The sequence below is a fragment of the Sturnira hondurensis genome, unplaced genomic scaffold, assembly GCF_014824575.4.
Source record: "Sturnira hondurensis isolate 20B ecotype Veracruz unplaced genomic scaffold, ASM1482457v3 Scaffold0000880, whole genome shotgun sequence".
NCBI classification, from domain to species: domain Eukaryota; kingdom Metazoa; phylum Chordata; class Mammalia; order Chiroptera; family Phyllostomidae; genus Sturnira; species Sturnira hondurensis.
The window spans coordinates 23,105,346-23,122,577 of NW_028073511.1; the positions used below are offsets into that span (position 1 = coordinate 23,105,346).

Below are 17,232 nucleotides of genomic sequence, written 5' to 3' on the forward strand. Positions count from 1 at the left end.
CATCCCAGAACCTGTGCATATTGATTTATTGTTCACAAAGATGTGAGGGAGGGGGGGACAGGAGGGGACCTTACTCTCCCACTGGAACTCTGGGACCCACTGAGGCATCAGTGCTGGAGATTTCAGGGTGCTCAGCATTGTGAGCCGCCCTGCCCACCTCCCGCCTCCCCCCCGCCTCCCCCCCGCCCCCCGCCACCCCGTCACCCCGTCCCGGTCCCTGAAAGAGCCCCACACGCCTGCTGCAAAGGTGCCCATGCATACTCATCCTCACATGCAGACATGCATGGAGGCAATAAATAACGTTCCGTACCAAAGTGTCCCCAGCCTGACGCTTCAGCTGGGGCCCCTCCAAGAGGGAGGTCCTGTAAGTGCTCAATTTCTTTAAGGATTGAAGAAGAATTGGGGAAGGCAGGGCCAGCTGGTTTGAGGCAATTGTGGGGGTTTTCCCTGGGAAAGAGTGGGGGAACAGCTGTTTTTCTATAAGCCCCAGGCTGTCCCTACCCAGCTGGAGTCTGGTAGGGGCTGTTCTTGACCCCGCCCCAGACAGGGCCTCCTCAGAGTCCTTGGGCCCTCCAAGGGAGGGAGAGGCAGAGTGCAGTGCTCAAAGCTAATACTGATTTGGTTGGCAGCAGCAAAAGAATTGACTGGGAGTGGGGGTCTCTCATCATCCCAGAGGACGCTCACATTAACTGGTGTTTCCCCCAGTACAGGGGAGGCAAGAGAGGCCAGCCCAGCAAGCCGGAGAAGCCCTTGGTACTTAGCGAAGATAGTCAAAACAACTCGTCCCAAAATATCCAGTCCCTGGCCTTTGCAACCAGCACCCAAATAATTTAGCACTGGAAACGAGAAATGAATCTCAGCATCTGGCTGGCTGGTCACTAGGCAACTCCCTAGCAATCAGGAGCTATGCCGGACAGACTGGTCTGGTCCGTTTCTGTAGTTCAGATCTTCCTTATCAGAAGCCGGGCCCTTAGCAACCGGGGTCCTGCCCCGCCCGGCTCAGAGGCACACGTTGATTTGCTTAGAAAGTTCTCTCTCTAGGTCTAGGATGAGGGCGTCAAAGTCTTTGAGGTTCAGGTGCGGGTTAAAGGGCGCCTCGAAATCATCCTCAAAGTCGGCGGCGCCGGTGGGCTCACCCCCCTCCTCATCCTCGTCTTCACTGTCGCTGCCTGTCACGTGGTCGTAGTCCGGCCCCGACAGAAAGTCCCGCCCACAGGGCAAGAAGTCCCTCCCGCAAACGCTCCAGTCTCCAGCGTAGCGGTTGCTCGGAGGGCTCTCGGGACCACCGCGGCCGCGGGGGCGAGTCACTACTTCGGGAGCCGCCAGCGGCAAGTGCAGCGGCGGCTGTGGTTTGGGCCGCAGGTACGGGGCGAAGCCTGGAGCCTCTGGGGACCTGCGTGGATCTGTGGAGGAAGAGGGAGGGCTTGTGATGACCTTAGGCACAGCGACGGGCGGTCCAGCCTGTGACTGGCTACGTAGGTAACCAGGCCCCTGACTGGTTTGACGAAAGGCAAAGCCTCCGACCGATCACGACTTCATTGGCTGAGCTGGTTGCTCTAGGCAACCTGATTGGCATGTTAAGAGGCAGCAACAAACATGGATTTGCTGGACCTGAACTATTTACTCTGCTGAGGGGGCGTGGCTTGTTTGAAACTTGAGGCTTTCATTGGCTGTCAGAGAAAGCATTCCCTCGGCGTCCTGGCTCGGATTGGCGGGGCAGACTCACCTGGCCACGCCTGCAGCAGGTAGTGCAGAACTTCGATGTGACGTTTGAAGTCTACGGTGTTGGCAAGGCCTGGGCCAGAGGTGCGGATGCGGGACCTGCCGGGGTCCTGGCGCGCCGGCAGCAGCACGGGTCCGAAGCACACTGCGAGGTTCTGCGCGGTCATTCGGTTGTGGGCGTGGAAGGAGGAGACCAGGCGCAAGTGGTCCAGGAGAAGTGTCAGTGTGGCCTGAGAAAAGAGTTGGGAAGGCGTGAGGGAGACTTAGGCGCCTCAGAATGGGGAAATTGAGGTTCAAGGTCTCATAGCTGGGAGATGATGGACCTAAGACTTAACCATTAGGTATTAGTATTATGATCCCATTTTGCTGGTGGGGAGACCAAAGATAACAGCTTTGGAATGGCAGACCTTGAACTCAAACCCACACTTCTGTATTTTAGGAAGGGTTGGTATTAATCCCATTATATAGATGAGGGTATTGAGGCACAGAGAAGGTCTGGTCTTGCCCAGGATCCTATAGCCAGGAACCTTCCTTGTGGTATGTTGACAGATATGTGTTCAGAGTCTGTTTTGTCTTTATCCTCACCTGAGGACATGCTTATTGATTTTATAGAGAAGGGAAGGGAGGGATAAAGATTCATTAGCTGCCTCCTATGGGTGCCCGAACTGGGGACTGAATCCACAGCCTACGCATATGCCCTGACAGGGAATTGAACTTGTGACCTTTCGTTTACAGCATGATGCTCCAACCAACTGAGCCACAACCACACCAGCCATGGCTAGAGCCTGCCTTTTTGATATAATCTGGCTGTGCAACCTTGGGTAACTCACTCAACTGCTTTGGGTCTCAGTTTCCACATTTATTTAGTGGGGATACTAATAGCATCTACTTTCTTTTTTTTTTTTTTTAGCATCTGCTTTCTGATGCCACAAACTCATGGCCATCACTGGCCCAGGCATGGGTGAACTGTTCTACTAGTCAACCCACTCCCTGTCCCACCCACTCTTACCTGGGCCCAACTCACCCTCTCCACATCCGGCAGGCAACTGAGGAGCCCACGAGTACCCTCAGTGCTGGGGGGAGCCCTGCTCGGAGGCCCTCGGGCCATGGCCTCCAGCACCACTTGATAGAGGGGCTGAGTGATAAGTGGGGTGGGCAACTCCCGAAGATAATCCTTGAGGATGCCTGTGGACACAGGGCCCACTCTGGTCAGGGCAACCTTGGCTTCTGAGGCTGGAGGGGTCAGCTGGGGCTGGGGGTGTGGGAAGAGGAGGACAGGTGCAGGAAGGTGAAAACAAGGCCAGACAGAAGAGGTGAGGTCCCAGAGGGGCAACAGGGACTTCAATGAAGTGAGGGTTGAATGAGGAGCAGGCAGGGATGGGGTGAGAGGGGAAGAGGTGAGCTGACCAGTGATGACATTGATATCGGGGTACAGGTCCTCGGAGAGGTGGACAGCTGCACTGTCCCGCTCAAAGGCATCCCGAAGCTCTTTCTTCACAGCTGCCGAGCCGCACAGACGGTACAGCCCCACTACCTAGGTGTGGGAGCAGAGGGGTGATGGCTTCCCGCTGGGGCCACAGACTGATCAGGGCCCACTGGGGAGGGGGCTGGAGTTCTGGCTCAGGGTGGCAGTTGGCTAAGAGGTTGGGGGCCAGCTGTAGCCTCAGTGGCTGCCTTCCTGCTCCTCTGACACCTGTCATAGGGTCCCCACCTGGCTGTCTGGACAACCTGGACCGGTAAACCCTCTGCTTGGGTCACACTTGTCTTGATACCCACATCCTTTGATTTAGGAACATCTGACTCCTCCTCAGCTCACTTGTCACCTCCTTTAGGATGCCTTCCCTGACTACCCCAGCCAGCAGGTGAAGTCCTGCTTTAAGCTCTCCCAGCTTCTTCACTCTTGTCCCAGCCACCGTCTTACATTTGTGAGTTATTACTGGAATCATGTCTTTTCTGCCATGAGACTCTGAGCTCCAGAGGGTTGGGATCCTGTGTCACAAAGTGGGTGGATGACCTGTAGGTTCCGGGCCAGGTACTGTGGTCTGTGGGGGCTTCCTGACCTTGTCTAGGCTGGGAATGGAGCTTAGAGTATCCCAGGTGGGGTAGGGATGGGGGCAAGGCCTGGCCTCTGTGTATTGGGTGTCCTGGGGAGTGGATCTGAGGTCTGGGGGCTAGCTGCGGTGTGGGGCTAGAGGCTCACCCGCAGCCCTCGGCGCTCGATCTGCCCCACACACTTCTGAATGATGAGGGGCACCTGGCCTGGGGGCTGCTCCCGCTCCACCAGCAGACGCAGGGGCAGCCCAAAGACACGGGGCTCAGCTGTGCTGGGTGCTTCCTGATGCTCGGACAGGGTCAGCTTGGCGTATAGCAGCCCCTGGGGCTCCAGGCGCACGGCCAGCTGCTGGGCCTGGCATCCTGAAGACACAAGGGGACTTGAGTCAGGTATGCCCCCACCGGCTCCTCTTGTGCCCTGGCCTCCTACTCCAAGTCACATTCCCTCCCTGGGCTTGGTGCCCTGGGCACTCTGGGGGAGGGCTGATCCTGTACCCTACACTGCTTCTCCCCGGGGCCATGCATCCTACCTCGGAAAACTGTGGGAAGCAGCACAGTGCCCTGGGCACAGGGCCGGTGTCGCCGTACACAAGGGTCCCACACCAGCACAATGGCTCGCAGTAGTCGGGCAGCCTCGAGTTCCAGGTGGAAGGTGTGGTCCAGCCTTAGGAAGTCTGGCCCTCCGCGCAGTGGCCCAGTGCGGGCCCTGGCCACCCCATCCACCTGCAGCAGGCAGCAGAGGTCTCTCGGGGTAGCCCCGGGTGCCGGCCGTAGACCCCCCAGCCCATACAGATGCAGGCTGAGGCGACCCCAGAGTGTGGCAGGGGGCGCCCGGGCTGATGGGCCCACCTCATAGGGCTGGAAGGCGGTGGGTGATGGGGGCCCTGCTGGGCGCTCTGGTGAGTCACCATCACTGAGGTACCCTGCTCGCAGGCCCCGAGCACCCCCGGCCACTGCCGCCCGCCCGGGGGTCCCTACGCTGCTGTCCAGGTGGTAACGACTGATGACGGAGCCAGCAGGGGCTGTCCTTTCACGATCTCTGCCAGCCCGTGTGCCTCGAAGGCTCAGGCGCCGCCTTAGTTCTGGCAGCTTCTTCATTTTCATGGAGAGACGCCTGGCAGGGCCTGGGGACTTGGTTCGAGAGGCTTTGGCTGGGGAGCTGGCAGGGGCCACACCTGTGGGAACAGCAGACCTCAGGGTTCAGCACAGAATGGGGCTGAGGCCTGTGGTCGTCTTGGGGAGCCAGGGTGGAGGGTTGGGATGGAGGGGGGGGAGGCTTGTGCTCACCTTGCAGGGCCAGGCCCTCCGGCTCAGCCAAGGCTGGCTGTGGCCCTAGGGGCTCAGGTGCCAGGGGTCTGGGGTCCTCCTCAGGAATGGGGTTGTACCAGATCTCTCCTGCAGGCTCCCCACTGCCAGGTGCCCCAGATCCCAAAGCTGCCTCCTCTGGTGGCTTGGTCCCGCCCAGCACCCATCTTCGACTGCTGGGCTCCAGGCTCTGCAGGTAGGCTCCCCGTGAGGGACTGCGAGATGCCTCAGGGCTGGGGGGCCCCTCTGCTCCAGCCTGGGACCTTTCGAGGGCCAGGGGCTCTGGCTCTGGAGGGCTGGGCTCCGGGCGCTGGACTGGGTGGCCTGACAGAGAGCGAGGGAGTGAGACCTAGCCCCCCTGTCCCACAAAAGAGAAGCTCCAGCCCAGGCTCTTCCCGAAGCAGCAGTTGGGATGTTTGTTTGGAATGGGATCAGTTACCAGCTTAGAGTCCACTCCACCTTAGTCCTGAGGTCCCTAACATCCCTCTGCCTCCAGCCTCAGGGGCTCCTGTGTTCCCAGCTCCAACTCTCCGCCCTTCTCAGTAACCCTGGCATGGTGCCCTGACCCTGCCCCTTCTCCCTGGGTGGCTTGGGGCAAGTCCCTTTCCATCTCTGACCCTCAGTGTTGTCCTGTGACATGGGGGGATTCGATGTTCTCTCCAGGGGAGCTTCAGGGAGCTAGGCATGGGGAGCACTTCCTGGACTCCCGTGTTTGATTGCGCACACAGCGCTCAGTGGACGCCCGCCTGCTTGCTGGGAAGACAGGAGCAGGCACGACCATGAGCACAAGGTTCTGCCTTCCTGCAGTATGCCCTCCCCTGTGCCCCCACCATGCCTGTCTCCCACATTCCACCCCTACGAGGGGCGGGCCATCTCAGCCCAGACCAGAATCCTGTGGTCACTACCTTGGCGCCTCCCCTCTCCGACACCCCAGGCTGTTTCCTGTGTGTGTTTGTGCGTGGGCACCCAGTCCCATCTCTCTACTCTGGGGATCTTTGGGAAGGGCCTGAGGGAAGGTCAGATCCAGAAGTCATCTGGCCTCTCTCCTTTAACTCCTTCCTTCCCCGGACTTCCTGCCCTACGCAGCTCTCATTTCTTTACTGTCTCATCTTGCTCGCCGGCAGACTCCCTCCTCCCTCACTTCTGATTTCCAGACTCCCTCCTCCCTCCCTCCCCAGGACTCTCTCCCGGTCTCTCTTCGGAGCATAGTCCAAAGACCTGTTCAAGTCTCTTAACTAACCCTGGGCAAATTACCCAACCGCTCGGTGACTCAGTTTCCCCACCTATATCAAGGGGACAGTTTCCTGGGGCTGCTTAAGGTGGATGCAAGTGCAGTCACTGGGTAATAGGTGAGAGGGGAGTGAGGGCTGCCTGCTATGATTAATGGGCCAGGTCTCTACCTCCTGCAGAAGCGCGCCCCCCTCCCGCGTCTACCCAGGGTCTCCAGGACTCTGGGTGCCTCGTGCGGTGACTGGGCTCCAGTGTCCCAGCTTCCCATCCCCTCCTCCCTCCACTCTCCAGGCTCTCCGTTTTGGCCCCATTTCCTGTCAGGGGCGAGGCCCCCTCCAGGGCCTCCCAAGGAGTCCGCAGCGCTGGCATCCCAGACTACGCGCAAGTAACGGTCCGCGCCCCTCTCCTCACAGCCCCTTCCTTCTAGGACCCCTTCCCTCCCCGGATCCCCAACTCCAGCCCGCAGAGGGCTCCGAGGGGGCTCCCCCTGCCCCTCCAGCAGACTCTCCTTGGGCCCCGGGACCCCTTCCAGACCGGGCGGGGCTAGGCGCCCTCTCCTTCGGCCCCCTGTCCCGCTCACCGCGCTCCTTCGCGTCCGACTTTTTCCGGGGAAGTTTCTCCCGGCCCCGCAGGCGGGAGAAGGTTTTCCTGAGCAGTGGTTCGGCCATGCTGGGGCCCCGGCCCGGCCGAGTGCGCCCTGGGTCCGGCTGCGCCGCCCCCCGCCCGGCCGCCCCGCCCCAGCAGCCCCGCGCCCAGCGCCAGCAGGAAGCGCATTCCGGGAATGCTTGGCCCAAACTTTTTTTTTTCCCCTTCCCGCGGCCTGAGCGAGCGATGCTGGGAGTTGTAGTCGCTCGGGCGGGAGGGTAGGGAAGGGGGGCTCTGGGCTGCCTTCCTGGGCTCCGACTCCAATAGGGGTATGTCTTGGCGCAGCTCGGGGCCCTCGTCTTCCCTCTTCCCCGCTCTTCCTCGGTGATCACCGGTTCTCTTGGCTTTACCTCCAAAACAGATCCTGCAGGCATCCCTTCTCCTGCCCCCATCCGCGGCTCTAACCTGCTGTAAGCCCCGGCATCGCCCCTTCCAGAGGCACCGCTCTTCCTTGGTCTCCTGGATGCCACTCTGGTGCCCGCCTCCTTCCCAACTCCAGTTACTGCCGCTGTTTAACGAATCACCCCAAAGGCAGTGGCCTCGAACAGCCATTGCATGATACTCACGGATGCCGCGGTTCAGGAGCCGGGGCAGGGCAGAGCTGACACGGGTCGTCCCTGCCTCTCGGTGGGAAAGACCCCCCCACTCCCCCGAGGTTTAGAGGAGACACAGCGGCCAGGGCTCGGAAGCATCCGGAGGCACTGCGCTCACAGGCCCGCAACTGCCGCCAGCTGCAGGCGGGACCCCGACGCGCCGACTCGGGAGGTAGGCGGGCTTCTCACGCAGACACCCGCTGCCCCACAAGTGAACGGGGCAGAAGTTGTACCACCTTCCCTGACCCACCCACCCTCGAATATCACACCGTGTCACCTCAAGAACCAGACTCACGGGGAGGGGGCATAGACCCATCTCTCTCTGCCGGTGATGTGTCAAGATGACCTTGTGCAAGAGGATGTGGGGCGGGAGATCCTTGTGGTGGTCTTGGGACAGTAACCCCCCCTCCCTCCATTCCATTCTCTGCTCAGCGCCCAGAGTGGACTTAAAAAGCTGGAATCAGATTGTGCACCCCCCCTCCCCGTGCTGAACAGTCTTCTCATCACTGCTCACCCCACCTAGGATAAAGTCCAGATTCCTACAACTAAAATCCAGCCCCAACCAAGCTTCTGGTGTCATCCCGTTGGTGTCCTCAGTGCTCGCCTCAGCCTCGTCTCTGGGACGCCTTCACACCAAACTGCTGCCCCAGGCCCTTTGCACGTGCAGTTCCCTCTGCCTCAGAAGCCTTCCTCATCCTCGAGTTCCAATGGCACCTCCTTGGGAGGCCCTCCCCGGCAGCACACTGCTGTCTGGTTATGATTACACCTCTGCGTTTCTTTGAATACCTGTTACAGCTTGAACTTGATAGTACCAGTAGTAGTTTGCTCCAGTTTGTCTCAGTTTATCTGCATCCTGTCTAGACTGAGTCTCCACCTGATGCTTGTCTGTCTGGTTCGCTGCTGATTGTTTAGGTAGGAGGTCAGGTGCCAGGGGATGGAGTCTTGGAGTCTTGGACAGATAGAGTGGCCAGGAGGCCTGGACAGAGAAGCTATGTTTGCTTATAATGCCTCAGTGTAGATCTCTGTGCTTATCCTCCTTGAGTTCTTTGAGCTTCTTAGGTGTGCAGATCGTAGCTGTCATTAATGTTGGGAAGGTTCTTGACCACTATTTCTTCAATGACTCTTTCTGTCCCTTTCTCTCCTCTCTTTCTGGGAGTGCCGTTGTGCGTATGCTGGCATGTTGGGGAGTGTCCCCCAAGTCTAGGAGGGCTCCGTTTTTCTCCTTGGATGTGTGTGTCCGGGAGGAGTCAGGCGGCAGCGCGTCCCATCAGGTCCCGGCCCAGGGGGTTTTGAGGCAGCTGCTGATAGTGGGAAGAGAAGTTGGGGTTCAAAACAAAACCTCTTCACAAGTCCAAGGCAGAGGATCCCAGCGGGGTACCCCAGAACCTCAGGGGAACGGAAGACTGGTGTGCAGGTGAGAGCAGCCCTTGGCTCCACCCATGTCACATCAAATGATTGAAAAGCAGCCACATGCCATAGCAATTTTTATTATTTTTCAAGGTACACCTTTTGGGAAGTTTTCTGTACTTTTTCTGTTACATTTATTTGGCTAGGTTTAGCTCATATAGTTCACAGTCGGCTATGATTCTTTCCCGGCAATCAGAATTTATTTATTTATTTAGTTTTAGAGAAAAGGGGGGGGGAGAGAGAAGGAGATATCAACTTGTTCCACATATTCATGCATTCACTGGTTGATTCTTGTATGTGCCCTGACTGGGGATCGAACCCGCAGCCTTTGGTGCATGAGACAACACTCCTACCAACTGAGCCACCTCGTCAGGGCCAGGTAAGGGTGGACATTTTTGATCAGTGACAACAAATGGTCTACAAACTGTATACAATGCAGTGGTTATGAACACTAACTTTCCCACTATGGGACACTTGCACTGTTATCTATCTGGATTCTGGTGGTTGCTGTTTGGATTTTGGAGCCTGTGTGTGTGTTTTCTTCCCCACAAATGTTCTCACTGGCTGCAGGCGGGATGTGCTGTGCTTATGGTCCCCGATGGGAAAACAGACCAGCCGGCAGCACACAGGAGGTTTGTAGAAAGAAGACATGCCGGTGGAGGGCCTGGCCGAGTCTGAGCGGGGCCTCTGCGTTTCCACGGCAGGCGGTGGGATATGGTGGGTAATTGTGCCAGGGACCTCGCCCCTTGTGGGAATGACTGAGGGGTTTGTTCCACACTGACCCCCAGAGGTCCGGCTGCCCACTGTGGGAACTTGCATATCAACACACTCTTGACCAACTTCATTCCCTTTCCAGTCTCACCTCTCCACCCCCATTCCAGCATTTCCTGGGTCACTTCCCAAATAAACTACTTGCACTTGAATCTTTGTCTCAGGGTCAGCTTCTTCGGGGCCCAGAGCATGCAGACGTTCTCTCTAGGCTTCAGTTTCCTCCTCAGGCCAAAAGGAAGACTAGCTCCCCCTGTTTTCACGGCTGCAGGGTGGGGCATGTGTGTGTGTGTGTGGGGGGGGCACTAAATTCCTTGTCCCCGCCTCCCAGGGTCCTTTGTTCCTGGAGAGTGGAAGGTGGAGAAGGTTATGGCGAGCAAGTCCTAGCTTCCACCTGCACTGTCGTTCCCTGTTGTTCCTGCCCCTGGCATCTTCCAGGGTGGAGAGGGGAGTGTTGCAGTTGGGAGCCAGCCCTCAGGAGTGCCCAGGAAGCGGGGGCTGCCCAGAGATGTCCACAGGTCGGCACTGGGGAGCTGGAGGGAGAGAGGGTTGTCCAGTCATGGAGAGGCAGCCTCCTGAGGTGGGGTGTGGTGTCACTGGGGAGGCAGGAAGCATTGGGGCCTATCTTAGCCAGAGCCTCCTCGTGCCCCTTGGAAAAGCCCAGCCAGGCGGCTGTGGAGCTGAAGCCGAGCTGCAGGGGGTTACCAGTCACCCTCCCTGTGCTTTCCTTTTATCAGCTGCAGGCCTGCTGGGCTCTCCTGCCAGGCCAGGCCCCAGGGTACATCCTGCTGCTGGCCACCTGCAGCCCTGCCAAAAGCTGCCCTGGGGCCTTGCTTGCAGGGACTGGGGTGTGGCTACTCTGTTGGGAATAAGTGGCCTCAGGTGGGCAGGGAGGCAGGGACCCCAGGTCATTTCCCAGCTTCTCACTCCTCCTTCCTGTGTCTCTGGGCTCTCCCGCACATTCCAAAGAAAGGTCTGGCCCCTGCTGGCTCTTGAGAGGTGGCCTCTAAGCCCTCTGTATACCTGGGGAGAGTATACAAAGAGCCGTGTATACAAAGTATACAAAGAGTATACAAAGAGTTATGCTAGCAGTGAGAGTTTTGGGGGGTGCCTTGGCCACACTGTATCCGTTTGCCCTCTGGAGGGCCCAGAGACTGAGTAACTAAGGTGAGCCACGTGGGTGGTCAGCCATGTCTGTGTGACTGTTAGGGGCTGAGTTGTGTCCCCCTCCCCCAACTTCATATGTTGAAGTCTTAACCTCCCTCCCGCAGGAACCCAGGATATAAGTGTATTCGGAGATGGGGGTCTTTAAATAGGTGATCACATCAAAATGAGGTCTTTAGAGTGGGCCCCAGCCCCACCCGACTGGCATCCTTACAAGCAGAGGGGAGTTGGGCCCCATCACATTCTCACACAAGGAGGAGGGAGATGTGAAGACACAGGTGGAAGATGGCTTCTGAAGTGAGCCAAGAGGAGAAGACTCAGAAGGAACTTTCAGCCTCCAAAACTGTGAGAAAATAATTGTCTGTTGTTTAAGCCGCCAAGTCTGTGGTGTTTCATTGTGGCGGCCCTTGGGAAGTGGTGTGGTGGCCACGTCCCAGTGAGAGGCCACGCCCCCTTCGTGCCCAGTGGGCACGAAGACTCAGGTGAGCTTCCCTGGCCGGTGGTACCTCACATGTGTTGTCACGCGTCATTGCTGGGGGAATGAAGCACTACCCACCCAACTCTGCAGGGAGGGCCACCGGAAGCTTGTGCCTGGTCCCTCCTGGACCCCATCCCAGGGGCTTTTCATCTTTGCTGACTTTAATGTGTTCTTTTTTCCATGATAAACCGTGAGTATAACAGCTTGGCTGAGTTCTGTGAGTCCTTCTAGCAAATCACTGACCCTGTTGGTGGTCTTGGGGACCTCCCACTGTGCAGAGATGGTGGTGACCCCCAAGTCGGGCACACATACACTTGGGAGTAGGAGCGGCCCCTCCAGGACCTTGCGTGGGAGTCTCACTGAGTCCTTCCTTTTGCCTTGCTAGCAGTGGCTTTGCGGACACTTCCAATGGGCAATCGACTTTTGCCCCATCCCCCTTCCTCCTCCCCCCCCCCCGCCCCACCCCAAGCGCCACCTGGGGCAGGCCTTGAGCTGTTCCAACCTGCTGTGTGACTTTAGGCAAGTCACCCACCTGTGAGGCCATCCAGTTATGATGGAGAGAGAGGGTTCAGGTTTTGGGGTCACACTAGGGACAGATTGGAATCCCTCCTCCCAAATTCAGCATGTGGCCTGTGGTAGTCAGTTTCCCTCTTTGAGCTGCAGTACCTGAATCTCCAAAATTGCTTTGAGTCATGCAGTAAAATCCCATATGGAGAAAAAGAAGTGTTGTACTCAAACTCTGGCTAGGGGCACTCTGCTCCTTCCGACCTAGATACATCGGCTCAAACCCCTCCCAGCACCCCGGCTGAGGGTTTGGAGAGCCCTTAAACGATTGTCTTCCCATGGTCTCCTGTTACTGCTGAATTAAATGGTTCTACTGTGAGCTTGCCGTTCCTCCTGCTTCTCTCCTTGATTTCACTAAGGCTCTTGGGCATGCGGCAGACTTTACTGGAGAGTGGAGAAAGGATTTACATCACATACCACAGCAACTTAACCTTGACATCTGTTTCAACCCAGCCAACCCAGTTGCTCCATCCTCATCCTACACTCTTTCCATGATGCTGCGTCCTAACTCTTGCAACTACCCATCCATCCAGCCATTTGTTAATTTGTTCATTTATTCATTCACCGAAGACATGTATTTTGAGTGGCCGCTGTACTAAGTGCGAGGGTACACAGCTGGGCAAGATGAATGAGAACATGGCCTCGGCTCTCAGCTCTCAGTCCAGTGGGTAAAAATTCATCAAAGAGTCACACAAATGAATATAACATCACTGATGTGATGAGGAGAACGAGGGGGTGATGAGTGCGTTAGGGCACGTGATGTCTCTGGGGCAGGGTGAGGGTGAGGAGAGGCTTCCCTGAGGAAGTGGGGTTTGCACTGGAATCTCAAAGCCAAGGTGGCCTTAACTCTGGGAGGGAGTGAGGGAGGGGGAGAAGTGTATGCAGAGGTCCTGTGGCACCACCTCCAGAAGATCTATTTCTGCAGTATTTTTTACCTTCTTAAAAAAAGCTACAAGTCTTATTTTATCACTCCATTTTGGGAGAGAAGAACATGTAGAAGGCAGATATTAGCTGCGAATCTTTCTGAGTCCTTTTGATGACACCAATACATTTTCTCAATGGAAGAGTAAAAGAAAAGGACTATATTTATTACATGTAAAATGGTATAAAATTCAAGATCCAGTGTCCGTAAAGTTTCAGGGGTGCTCAGCCATGCCTGTTCCTTGGTGTATTGCCTATGGTGGCTCTGCTCCATAACCGCAGAGCTGAGTGACTGTGGTAGAAACCGCATGACTCATAAAACTGTTGATAGCTATCCTCTGGTCCTCTGCAGTAAAGGTTTTCTGCCCCCTAACCCGTGGTCTGGCTCACTAGCCGGTTGGTTCTGTTGCACAGGCTCCCCCCTTTTCATTGCCGCCTCTACCCTGTGGACCAATCGGGCGGTGAGGGCTGGCCGCCCCCTCCGCAGGCCCCTGCCCACCCCACTTCCCTCTCACTGTTGCTTGGTTCTCTGAACAACCCAGGCTTCCCCCCACCTTCGGAGCCCAGCGCATGCTGTTCCCTCTCAAGGGCGGACTACACCTGGGGTTAGTCACCTGAAGTGGAACTGGGCCAGTTCACAGCTAGGATGAAAGTTTTTGAAAAGGGCGTTAGAACAGTTTTTGTACAATAAAAGTGGCACTATCGCCACCTGGTGGCCATTTCCTCAAACTGTAGCCGTAATTCTTAAGCACTTCGCGTGGACTGGCACGGTTCTCTCAGGAACATGGCAGGGACTGGAAAAAAACGCTCAGATCTGGTTTGGCAAATCTCTGAACTGATGGCCTCTTTGGGTCCTGCGTCTCTACACCTCCTCCTCATCCCTCATCTATCCCTGTGACCCTCCAGCTTGAAGGCTCTTGTAGGTCCCCTGGGGTTATTTATTAGTAAAATCACGCTTCCGTGAGCGAGAGCCTTGGAGCCTCCGTTTTTAGCAAACTCCCCCTGATGTCGATGCTTCTGGTTCACGACCGACATGAGTATCAGGCTTTGCTTTTTGTATGGCAAATGTGTCAACCAACTCAGGGAAGGGCCAGATAGTAAACATTTTAGACTTTGCTGGCCGTAGTGTTGAGACTGTTGGACTCGGCCTGCGGCTTGAGAGCAGTCAGTCCCGGATGGCGCGTGAACAAATGAGCTTGGCTGTCTTCCCACAAAACCTTATTTATGAGTGTTAACTTTAGAATTTTATACAATAGTAATCCTCACAGGATAGTTTTCTTCTTTTAATTTTTTCTAATCATTAAAAAATATAAAAGCCATTCTCAGCCCACAGGCTGTTCCAAAACAGGCTGCAAATGGGATTTGGCTCATGGACCCTCAGTTCCCAGGCCCCTGGTCTGGGCACGGAATTCCAGGACTATCATGCACCAGGAAGACCTGGGACTCTGCGGTGGGTTCTCTGGGTCAACCCCGGACACCACTCAGCAGCAGCTTCCCCTTTCAGGCCCCAGTTTTGTCGTCTGAAGAGTAAGCAGTGATATCACCTGCCCGTGGTGCTGTTGAAGATTTAATGAGACAATGTGTATACAAGGCTTCACCCTGTGCTGGTGCGTTATCGTCATCACACCGAGAGCCAGAACACTAGCCCATGCGTCCAAATCCTTCACCTTGCTGTCCAGCTGCAGCCCAGACTCCCTGAACCAGTACACTCAGTAGGTCGTGAACTTGAGAGGATGGATCTGGGCATGGGTTTTGCACAATGCCGGCCCTTCCTAAACTAACCGTGTGCATCGACTAGGGTTGAATTACAAAGTCCCAGTAGCTGGGTGACTCACACAACAGAAATTCATTCTCTCGCAGTCTGGAGGGTTGAAGTCTGAGATCAGAGTGGCTGGCAGGGCTGGTCCTTCTCGGGGCTCTGAGGGAGGATCTGCTCTGAGCCTCCCCCACCCCCGCCTCTGCTGGTCTGCCGCCAATTGCTGCAGCATGACCCTGACCTCCCTCTGTGTGTGTGTCTGAATTCTCCCTTCTCATGAGGACACCAGTCGCACTGGATCAGGGCCCATGATCACATCCTGAGGTCCTGGGAGTCAGGCTTTGATGGATCTTTTTTTGGAGGACACAAATCATAATAAACTCTCCGTGTGTTCCAGGCCACCCCATCTGCTTGCTGATCATGCCTGTGGAATTCTATTGGGTTTGGAGGTGATGTACATCACAGGAAACACATGGGCTCTGGAGCTAGTCCACACCTGTGTCCTCAAACTGTGTCCTCAAACTGTGGCTCATGGATCCCCCAAATCAGTCACCTGGAGAGCTTATGAAGATTCTGGGGTCCAGTGCCAGCCCACAGAGTCACTCCCCGTGAATGTCAGGTCTGCTGTGGTCCAATGTGGGGGAGGGGGCAGTACACGGAAGGCCTGTTGCTGACAACGATCCCCACCCAATGTCATGGTCAACAGGCTGCCAGTGACACCTGGTGGCTGCTGTAGACAATTGAAAGAGAACTAATCTCATCAGACACCGTCAAATTCCTTCCCCAAGTCACTAGGGAAGCGAGGCTCTGCAGCTAATAGGCTTGATCTTTATCAACATTGACCTGAGAGTAGCTGATCTTTCGTTTGACTAGTATAAGCCACATAGCAATCCTGTAAGGCTGGTATCCCAGAGAGGGCTAATTGGGATCGTCCCTGCTGCTCTGGTTTTCAGGCAAGATAAATCAAAGGGAAATATGTGTCTTTTGCTTTGGGTTCCCGTAGCTGTTCGTTCATCTCGTTGTGACACATCTCTCAGGTTGTAATGACTTATTTGCATGTCTCTCTCCCCCATTAGACTCTGAACACCTTGAGGTCAGGGACAGCATGCACCCCGTGCTCCCCGGCACCCAGCGGGGCTGCTGGAACACAGCAGGTGCTCAATCCCTGCTCTGCCCTAGGGCTGAGAGGGGGTGGGTCTGCTGAAGAGCTTCCTCAGGGCTGCCTTCCTGTCCTTGTTCCCTAGGCTGTGGGTAAAGGGGTTCAGCATGGGGATGACCACCCCGCACATCAGGGCAGCCCCCTTGTCCCTCTGGGAGGAGGCGAGAGATGCAGGCTGCAGGTACACGGCGAAGATGGTGCCGTAGCAGAGTGACACCACCGTGAGGTGGGAGCCACAAGTGGAGAAGGCTTTCCACGTGCCCTGAGCTGAAGGGATCTTGAACACCGTCGGGAAGATGCGGGTGTAAGAGAGGAGGGTGCACAAGGGCAGGCTGATGTCCATGAGGAGGCTGAAGACAAAGATCACCAGCTCGTTGGTGCAAGTGTCCGAGCAGGAGAGCTTCAGCAGGGGCATGAGGTCGCCTGTGCAGCAGGTCAGTTGAGCCATGAGGCAGGTGTGTATGAGGGGCTGGAGGTTGGTGATCAGCCATGGCCCAACCACCAGCAGCCCACAGACACGGGGGCTCATGATGATGGAGTAGTGCAGAGGGTAGACGATGGCCACAAACTGGTCCATGGCCATCATGGCCAGGAGGAAGCTGTCCATGGTCCCAAACAGGTGGAAGGCATTCATGTGGGCAAGGCAGCCAGAAAAGGGGGTAGCTTGGCTCTGGGACCAGAGGTTTGCCAGCATCTTGGGGACTGTGGTGGATGAGAAAAAGGCATCCACAAGGGACAGGTTGGAGAGGAAGAAGTACGTGGGCATGTGGAGGTGGGAGTCTGAGACGCTGGCCAGGACGATGAGCAGGTTCCCCAACACGGTGACCAGGTACACAGAGAGGAACAGCCCAAAGAGGAGGGTGTGATTCTCTGGCTTTTCTGAGAGTCCAGGAGGAGGGATTCAGGGACAGTGGTTTGCATTCCCGGTTCCATGAGCAGCCTGCGTCCACGGTGAAAAACAAAAAGGGGCGGGGAGGGGGGAGGCAGGAAGGGGAAGCAGCATAAGCCTGAGAGTCCCAGTTCTGCCCCGTGAAAGTGCGTGGAGTCCTTCCTGCTTCCCTCTCTGTGTTTCGTGCCTTCGGTGGGTCTCCGCTTCCCCCAAACAAAGCGGTCCATGCCTGAGAGTCTGCTTCTCAGAGGCTTAGCTTAGTCGTTCAGAGACAACCTGCATGTTGCTCATAAACATCTTTGTGCCTCTTCAGTGCAGCAAAGATTTGCAAAAACCAAATAAAGTGGAACCAAACCCAAACTGAAACCCAGCACAGTTTAAAAGGAAACCCTGGCTGTAGTTCTTCCTTTTCTGCCTTTCCCCTATCTTTCTCTGTCTTTTCTCCTCCCTCCCTTTCATCTTTCCATCAACAAGATGTAATTTTAGCATCAATTTTGGGTTAGAGGGCAGGGATATAAAGACGAATAACACTCGTCCTCTGATTCCAAAGGACCCGGAAGATTAGGGGCCCCTTCTGAC

The 17,232-nt window shown here is 56.2% G+C and overlaps 2 protein-coding genes and 1 long non-coding RNA gene across 5 annotated transcripts; 1 reads left to right on the forward strand and 2 right to left on the reverse strand.

Moving 5' to 3' along the window:
* Window positions 1-9: 9 nt before the first annotated feature.
* On the reverse strand, window positions 10-7,067 carry SYDE1 (synapse defective Rho GTPase activating protein 1). 3 transcript variants are annotated; one of them, XM_037055822.1, is made up of 8 exons: window positions 6,890-7,065; window positions 5,062-5,403; window positions 4,305-4,949; window positions 3,923-4,137; window positions 3,130-3,256; window positions 2,747-2,907; window positions 1,727-1,952; window positions 10-1,403 (listed from the first exon to the last, which is right to left on the reverse strand). In XM_037055822.1, exons 1-8 carry the CDS (start codon window positions 6,975-6,977, stop codon window positions 1,000-1,002), a joined length of 2,208 nt encoding a protein of 735 aa, XP_036911717.1. In that variant the 5' UTR covers window positions 6,978-7,065; the 3' UTR covers window positions 10-999. The 3 variants fall into 3 exon arrangements, with proteins under 3 accessions (XP_036911717.1, XP_036911708.1, XP_036911726.1); XM_037055813.1 differs by having other exon boundaries at window positions 2,747-3,256; window positions 6,890-7,067; XM_037055831.1 differs by lacking the exon at window positions 2,747-2,907 and having other exon boundaries at window positions 1,055-1,403; window positions 6,890-7,067.
* Window positions 1,786-3,656, forward strand: LOC118993464 (uncharacterized). Its single transcript, XR_005067860.1, has 3 exons — window positions 1,786-1,874; window positions 2,458-2,543; window positions 2,633-3,656. It is a non-coding gene; the product is annotated as an uncharacterized LOC118993464 (long non-coding RNA).
* Window positions 7,068-15,780: 8,713 nt separating the features above from the next.
* On the reverse strand, window positions 15,781-16,697 carry OR1I1 (olfactory receptor family 1 subfamily I member 1). Its single transcript, XM_037056892.1, is given in 2 exon segments — window positions 15,781-16,655; window positions 16,658-16,697. Coding segments are annotated over 2 exon segments (915 nt in total).
* Between the last annotated feature and the right edge of the window lie 535 nt (window positions 16,698-17,232).

What these genes read in the sequence shown, in the direction of transcription:
- SYDE1 (XM_037055813.1), bottom strand. Translation starts at nt 6,977, where the DNA reads ATGGCCGAACCACTGCTCAGGAAAACCTTCTCCCGCCTGCGGGGCCGG. An exon ending in GGAGGGCCTGGCCCTGCAAG is followed by an intron (nt 4,950 to 5,061) that starts GTGAGCACAAGC and finishes CTGTTCCCACAG; the next exon opens with GTGTGGCCCCTGCCAGCTCC. An exon ending in TCGAGCGCCGAGGGCTGCGG is followed by an intron (nt 3,257 to 3,922) that starts GTGAGCCTCTAG and finishes TCCCACACCTAG; the next exon opens with GTAGTGGGGCTGTACCGTCT.